Source organism: Protobothrops mucrosquamatus, unplaced genomic scaffold (assembly GCF_001527695.2).
Source record: "Protobothrops mucrosquamatus isolate PMUCROS unplaced genomic scaffold, P.Mucros_1.0 scaffold_7, whole genome shotgun sequence".
Classification (NCBI taxonomy): domain Eukaryota; kingdom Metazoa; phylum Chordata; class Lepidosauria; order Squamata; family Viperidae; genus Protobothrops; species Protobothrops mucrosquamatus.
This window is the reverse complement of record NW_015386083.1, coordinates 13,791-22,242: the sequence shown is the minus strand read 5'-3', so window position 1 is coordinate 22,242 and position 8,452 is coordinate 13,791. Positions and strand designations below refer to the sequence as shown.

Below are 8,452 nucleotides of genomic sequence, written 5' to 3'. Positions count from 1 at the left end.
AAAAAATAATAATAATAATAATAATAATAATAATAATAATAATAATAATAATAATAATATGATGATGATGATGATGATGATGATGATGATGATGATGATGATGATGATGATGATGATGATGATGATGATGTTGGAAGGGACCTTGGAGGTCATCAAGTCCAACCTCCTGCTCAGGCAGGAAACCCTACACCATTTCGGACAAATGGATGTCCAGTCTCTTCTTAAAAACTTCCAGTGTTGGAGCATTCACCGCTTCTGGAGGCAGGTTATTCTACTGGTTAATTGTTCTAACTGGCAGGAAATTTCTCCTTATTTCTAGGTTGCTTCTCTCTTTGGTTAGTTTCCATCTATTGCTCCTTGTCCTGCCTTCAGGCGCTTTGGAAAATAGCTTGACTCCCTCTTCTTTGTGGCAGCCCCTGAGATACTGGAACACTGCTATCATGTCCCCCCTCGTCCTTCTCTTCATTAAACTAGACATACCCAATTCCAGCAACCTTTCCTTATATGTTTTAGCCTCCAGTCCCCTAATCATCTTTGTTGCTCTTCTCTGTACTCTTTCTAGAATAGAACAGAACAGAATAGGTTTATTGGCCAAGTGTGATAGACACACACAAAAAATTGTCTCTGGTGCATAAGCTCTCACTGTACATGCAAAACAACAAACTAATAGTAATCATAATATCAAAGTAATAATTGTCATAATAATGATACCAATAAGAAAAAGTAGTGGAACATATGAGAAGGATAAAAGTAATACAGCCACACTACATGGGTAAATATGCTTAGACAACACTGTGGGAATTAGGTGTTCAGCAGAGTGATGGCACAAGGAAAAAAACTGTCTCGATGTCTAGTTGTTTTGGCATGCAAGGCCCTGTAGATATGCCCTATAATAGATGAACACTATGGAATAGGCAATTCGCCAAAGGAAGGTTGGGGTTAAATGTAAATGCCCAACTTCATTCTATTTCTTGCAGAGCTGTTATTGTTGGTCTTGGGTTTGTGGGCTTGTACTTTAGCCTCTTTGTTGCTTTTGTTTTTACTACAGCCATTTCCCACCTGTCCCAAGCCATGTCGGTTTTGCTGGATGAAATTGCAGGAAACCTGCCTGTTCAAGACATGGATCAGAAGCCTTCAGTACTAGCAGCCCTTCAAGGTTAGCCTTAAAGATAAAGAGTTCCAAAGTGGTAATCTCCTGATGTCTGGAACTGCAATGTCTATCCAATGTGGAATCCCAGGAGGGGGGGAAAATCCTTAATTTCTTGCTTCTCTACACTATGGCAGGATCTCCGTTGTATGACTATTAGCTTTGACACCAAAAGTCAGACAGAGCCCCCTCTAAATTGAGGCTGACTCCTAGTGGCCCAATGAGTACACTTGTGTTGTTTTCTTACAATAATTTGGGATGTCTTATGAAGTCCCTATTGGCTTAGGATTTCCTTGTGGTCTCCTATTCAAGTATGGATCAAGTCTTCTTTCCAAGGATCAGCCACGGCTGGTTTGATGCTGCCAGCTGCTGAGACGATGTCACGTCAACTATGATATCATTAATTGTAGAACTGATTGCGATGGGTTTAATGACTTGACTTATTGAATCTCTGAAGCAGAGATGTCTGCTCTGCAAAAGCATGAATCTTTGCTTATCTCCCATTTCATTATGTCCCACTCAACATGTCTCAAGTGCCTATGAAATTGCTTTTAATTTTTGCTTCTAGTCTTTGCCTTCATAAGGACATATTTGGCAATGAAGGTAACAAAGCGATCAGTATTTCCCCATGTGTCCAAGTCTCAACCTGATCTTTATACAGTATAATCCAAGGAACCACAGTGGAATAACAGACAGCAATGTATAAACGATATTTGTGGGAGAATGCTGCAATATTTTGATGAAAATCTCTTGAAGTGTTTACTGAACTGTATTCAGAGTCATATACACCTGGGCATGTATATAAACTAGATAGATAGATAGATAGATAGATAGATAGATAGATAGATAGATAGATAGATAGATAGATAGATAGATAGATAGATAGATGAGAGAGAGAGAGAGAGAGAGAGAGAGAGAGAGAGAGAGAGAGAGAGAGAGAGAGAGAGAGAGAGAGAGGGAGGGAGAGATGATAAATAACTAACTAGCTAGATGATAAATCGATGATAGAGAAATGATAGATGATAGATAGATACAGTGGTGGGATTCAGCCAGTTCGCACCACTTCGGCAGAACCGGTAGCTAATTTTTTGTTGCCCAGGCTCAGAATGGACTTCTGGAAGCGGCATCCACACAAAGAACCGGTTGCTCACATATTTGAATCCCACCACTGGATAGATAGATAGATAGATAGATAGATAGATAGATAGATAGATAGATAGATAGATAGATGGATGGATGGATGGATGGATGGATGGATGGATGGATGGATGGATGGATGGATGGATGGATGGATGGAGGGAGGGAGGGAGGGAGGGAGGGAGGGATAGATAGATAGATAGATAGATAGATAGATAGATAGATAGATAGATAGATAGATAGATAGATAGATAGATAGATAGATAGATAGATAGGATAAATGATAGAGTACAACTAGCTAACTAGTAGATAGATAGATGATAGAGAAATGATAGATAGATAGATAGATAGATAGACAGACAGAAAGACGGACGGACGGACGGACGGACGGACGGACGGACGGACAGACAGACAGATAAAATGATGGATGGACAGACAGACAGATGAGAGATAAATGATAGATGATAGATAAATAGATAGATAGATAGATAGATAGATAGATAGACAGACAGACAGACAGACAGACAGACAGACAGACAGACAGACAGACAGACAGACAGACAGACAGACAGACAGACAGGATGATGGACAGATAGATAGACAGATGATAGATAAAAGATAGATAGATAGATAGATAGATAGACAGACAGACAGACAGACAGACAGACAGACAGACAGACAGACAGACAGACAGACAGACAGACAGACAGACAGACAGACAGATAGATAGATAGATAGATAGATCTCATTATAGGGTAATAGTTCATTCACTCTAGTTTCTCTCTTCACTTCTTCTTTCTCCAGGTGTGTCTTCATCAGCACTCATTCCTGCTAAATCTGAAAGGCTGAAAATACAAATGAAAGGTGGGCAGTGAGGGGATTTTAATGAAAAGCCGATGCTATTGATCCAATGGCTGACTCAGTGGGAGGGTGCAACTCACAAAACCAGAGTTCAGATAAATCCAGTGAGAAACAAGAATAGGGATTTATATACATGGAGAAATCAAGAAGCAGTCAGGTTTGTTTCTGAGTGTTCAGGGCTGAGCTAATGAGGAAATGCTAGATAGTCCCTAATTTTGCATTTCTTTCCCATGATTTCCAGTTCGGATGCAACTATCACCTTCTCTTTCTTTCAGGATCAGACTTGTTAGCAAAGACTCGGCACCAGATCAACCAAGCGAGCCGTGCGGAGTTGGCTGGCAGTTTTCTACGACTTCGTAATGAACATTTGCTGCTCAAAGAGCTCACTCAAAAGCAGAGGAACAAGATCAAAAGGTACTGGGAGGAACATGTGAATTTATTAAACCCTGGGGGTCGATCTGATAGACCAGGGGTCTTGAAACTTGGCAACTTTCAAGACCCCTGTGATAGACTAGGTCAGGGCTTTTCAACCGTTTCACCCATTGTACCATTTTTAGGATATGGCAACATCCGAGTACCACCAGTCGCCTAGCAAGGTGTCAAAAACTTGATGACCCAAAAAAAAAAAGGGGAAAAAGTGATAAAGTACAGGTAGTCCTTGACTTACAACAGTTTGCTTAGTGACTGTTCGAAGTTACAATAGCACTGAAAAAAGTGCCCTCCCCAAGGCACAGCCGAGCAAGACACCTGCCTGCGGCACTCTTCCTCCTGTCCGAGGTTTTCATTGTTGTGAGGCATTTCTATTGAGGATTGGCAGCGGGGGGTGGAGTGGGGGGGTGTTTGGTTTTTATTCCCCCCGTCTGCTGGGTGGTTGCAGCAGGTTTTGGTCACTTCACGTGACCCTGGGACACTGGGACCGTCATAAATATGAATCAATTGCCAAGCATCTGAATGTAAATCACAAGACCCTGGAGAGGCTGCAACATTCCAGCTGATCGTTGCTTCTTCTGGGCTCAGCAGAAGCGTCAGGATCAGTGCTGCTTTCCAGCTGATTGGTGCTTCTTCAGGGCTCAGCAGAAGCACCAGGATCAGCGCCGAGCTCCAGCTGGAGCCTGGCGCTGATCCTGGTGCTTCCACTGAGCCCTGACAGCCCCAAAGAAGAGCTGATCAGCTGGAAAGCGGCACTGATCCTGGTGCTTCCGCTGAGCCCTGACAGCCCTGCAGCTCCAGCCATCTCTCGCTCAGGCTTGTGCAGTGCTGCCACCAGTTCAGCTCATTCCCCTCCCCTGCTACCACCTTTCTAGGATGGTCGCGTACCACCTGCCAGGTGCCAATGTACCACAGGTGGTACCCGTACCACTGGTTGAAAAGCCCTGGACTAGGTACCACCATTGACAGTACGATCTTTAATTTGTTTGTTGGACCTAGATTTCATGCTGAAATGAAGACTTTCAAAGGATGAATGAAGTATTATATGGAAGGTTTCTTCCGGGGTTAGTCCAACCATCATAAAATCATAGAATTGGAAGGGGCGTAAATATCATCTATACCAACCCACTACCAGAAAAGAAATTAAACTAAATTAAAACACGAGAAAAGATTGTTCAAGTCTCTTCTTAGAGATGTCTCCACAAGTAGTGCAGTTTGTTCCATTGTTCAGCAGACCTTTTTCCATCAGGAAGTCAAACTGTTAAAACAGCGTACAAAATTGTACTCGGCTTACGACCACAAAATTGAGGCCAAGATTTCTGTCGCAAAGCGAGTTTTGCCCCATGATTCGCTGCAGTTCAGTTAAGAACACGGTCGTCAAGTGAAACTGACTTCCCTATTGACCTTGTTGGTCAGAAGGTCTCAAAAGGGGATCACGTGACCCCGGGACACTGCGACCGTCATAAATATGAATCGGTTGCCAAGTGTCTGGATTTTGATCACGTGACCACAGGGATCTGAAACAGTCACAAGTGTGAAAAATGATCATACGTCACTTTTTTTCAGTGGTGTTGTAACTTCGAACGGTCACTAAACCAAGTGTTGTAAGTCGAGGACCACCTGAAAGCGAAAACCAAAATCGACAGTGAAAAAGTCCTTTTGAAAATGGCATATTTTAAGCATCTTTTTTTTTAAAAAAAGAATTAATGGCAGATGTTATACAACTCTTTGCAAGCGCAGTAGATCTTGCAGTAGATCTAGCTCTAGTGACCCCTTGGGGCGGGACATGGGAATTGCAACATAGCATTGTCATGTAAGGAAGTTACAACTAAATAACGCAGGCAGGTGTTCCGTCCCAAGATTATTTAAACACATATTTTGATGATGAGAGACATGAAGTTCACGTGGTTTAGATTGCTTCACAAAACATATAACAATAATTTCACTGGGCAGTGTTTGGGTAGGTCTAGCTTAATGAAAAGAAGGACCAGGGGTGACATGATAACAGTCTTCCAATATTTAAGGGGCTGCCACAAAGAAGGAGAGGTCAAACCATTCTCCAAAGCACCTGAAGGCAGGACAAGCAGCAATGGATGGAAACTAATCAAGGGGAGAAGCAACCTAGACATTTCTTGACAGTTAGAACAATTAATCAGTGGAACGACTTGCCTCCAGAAGTTGTGGGCGCTCCAACACTGGACGTTTTTAAGAAGAGATTGGACAACCATCTCTATGAAATGGTATAGGGTCTCCTGCTTGAACAGGGGGTTGGGCTAGAAGACCTCCAAGGTCCCTTCCAACTCTGTTATTCTGTTATTTTCGTTCATTCAAAGTTACTTAGTTCTTCTATCTTTTCCTACATAATTCTTATTTGGTTTTTGTCACCCATGACCATTTTAAATAGTGCCAACAGTTGAGTGCCTAAAGCAGAAACCCTAACCCAAACCCAGTCCTGCTACAACAACAGCACTCCCTCAGAAAACCGACATTGAGTGTTCTTTCCTTGTTCCTCCAGGATGGGCACCAAACTATCAAGACTGAGTCATGAGCGAACACAACAGGAGACCCGGAACAGGAGACCCAGAAACTTCATTCAAAAATCTGTGCAGAATCTGGACTTAGAGGAAGGCCTAGAAGACATGCAGGAACGGGTTTGGGAGTTGGAACATCTCAACCAGCGTTTGAGGAGTCACCTGTTCTTCTACAAGCAACAGCTACAGCTGCAGGGTTGTAGCCGTCACTGTCCCTATGGCCACATCACAGCCAAAGTCAACACAGGCTTTCGTAGACCGCATACCTCTCCTAGACAGGGGCCCAAGAAGTCACCAAAAGGTAAGAAGGTTGGAGAGCTTGATGTGTTCATCGCTGGGAAGGTTCTAGGTTGAATAACTGTCAAGCATGAAGAGTGCCTATGCTGCTATGCTGCTTCAACCATTATTCCTTCTTAGCTTGCCAACACTTTTGGGTGGGGGAGGGGAGAATGGAACGCAGACTCCAGATAACAAGATGCCAGTCCGTGAGAACCAAGGACGCTCAATAGTTGTCTACTGAGAACTAAAGACATTCTCTCAAAATAATTATCTGACTTATAATTAGACAGTGTGACCTGTACTAATAGGGGGAGGGAGACTAAAGCATAACTTTTAATGTAGTGATTTAGGCGGGAATTAACCAGAGCTGGTTTTTCTTTCACCTGTGCCGAAATGATGTACTCAATAAAGTTTTGCATTAGACTTGGATGGTCTCAGCTGTGCTTACTCTGTTGGGTTCGTCAGTCGGAACCTTGACAATAACAGCATTAGATTGTCCTTGGAAATCATCAAGTGGACTTTCTATAGATGCTCTTTGTTTGTTGAATGGTGGGAAGTCTATAGAGATTCAAGGACATTGCAGTCAGTCCATCTTTTTCTCTTTTTTCTCTTTTTTTTTTGGGTGACAGAGATGCAGGTATCAACCATGACAGTCCAGACAACCTCTCCCAGATATGCAGATGATGTTCTGGAAAGGTTCCAAGCAGAAACCGAAAGACTGTGAGTTCTAGTCCCACCTTAAGTATGAAAGCTGATTGTGGGCCCATCATCGGGAGACTGTGATTTCTAGTCTTGCCTCAGGCATGAAAGGTGCTTAAGTGACTTTGGGCCAATCATCAGGGGACAGAGAATTCTAGTCTTGCCTTTGGGATGAAAGTCAACTGGTTGTCTCTGAGCCAATCATCAGGAGACTGTAAGTTCTAGTCCCAGCTTAGGCAAGGAAGTTGACTGGGTATCTTTGGGCTAATCACCAGGAGATGGTGAGTTCTAGTCCTGCTTTAGATATGAAATGCTCATGGATGACTTTGGGCCAATCATACTCTCTCTCAACCCAGCTCACTTTACCAGGCTGTTGTTCTGGGAAAAATAAGAAAGGAATGAATATTAGGTACATTCACTACCTTGAATTATAAAAATAATAAAGGTGGGATATTTTTTTTTTAATTCTTGTTAGCCTGCAAGAAAGAAGATCAATCTTTAAAACAGTGGGATGCATTTTAGAAACATCGGTTCTTTTCTTCTCTCCTTCCTATTAATGACAGAAAAACAAAATTATATTTCTTCTTTCAGGTCCCACAGTCTGGTGCTGGCTGAGTTAGACAAGGATCATGAATTGCTGAGTTTCACACCTGATAAAGATATTGATCTGGAATACATTCAACCTCAGAAAAGCTATCTAAACTTGCAGGAATACCGGTAACGTTTGGTTCTCTATCTCCCTAATATTCATACCTAATATTCTGTGGTAAGAACACATACACTCCAATCGTTTTTACTATGCCCCCCAAACGCTGGCTATTGCAAAAAGCAGAAACATTGAATCATGCCTGTTGATTCACAAAGAGGGCCAATTTGTTTCCCTCGCTCAACAGAGCTGCCATCCAGAAGAACGTGGAGCTGATTCGGCTGCAGAAGCTGTTATGGGAGAAGAATTCAGAACTGGTGATCTCCAAAGCTCAGATTACTGTCTTGCATGAGGTAAGTCTTGGCGCTTTCATAGAGTGCGATCCTTGGTGCAGTCTGAGCTTGCTTGTTTTCTTGCAGACGTTTCATTACCCTACTAGGTAACATCATCAATGATAATGTTAGGTATAAGTAAGATCAACACTTACCTAGTTGAGTAATGAAACATCTGTAAAAAAAAACAAGGACCCCAAAGAGCATCAAAGACCCCACAGTTCAACCCTGGGCTTCAAATATTCTCTTCTCTTGGTATTTTAATGGAGTGTTTCCTAGCCCACTGGACTTTGGGACAGAAAAATCTGAAAATGTGTTTAGATAGTGTGAAGGAGTTGTTGTTCAGTTTCCCGTACCTGTGTTTTCCTGCCAATTTCTCCATCATGTCTTC

General features: G+C 42.4%; 1 protein-coding gene across 1 annotated transcript in view; it reads left to right on the top strand.

Annotated features, from left to right (window-relative positions):
* Positions 1–768: 768 nt before the first annotated feature.
* The window catches only part of LOC114922558 (X-linked retinitis pigmentosa GTPase regulator-interacting protein 1-like), a gene marked incomplete at its 3' end in the record, with an annotated part of 21,220 nt that continues 13,536 nt past the window's right edge, over positions 769–8,452 (top strand). Inside the window, exons 1-7 of the mRNA XM_029284129.1 lie at positions 769–772; positions 1,049–1,156; positions 3,421–3,559; positions 6,090–6,406; positions 7,014–7,104; positions 7,675–7,800; positions 7,977–8,082. Coding sequence (XP_029139962.1) covers positions 769–772; positions 1,049–1,156; positions 3,421–3,559; positions 6,090–6,406; positions 7,014–7,104; positions 7,675–7,800; positions 7,977–8,082 — 891 coding nt within the window. The remainder of the gene's footprint in view (positions 773–1,048; positions 1,157–3,420; positions 3,560–6,089; positions 6,407–7,013; positions 7,105–7,674; positions 7,801–7,976; positions 8,083–8,452) is intronic.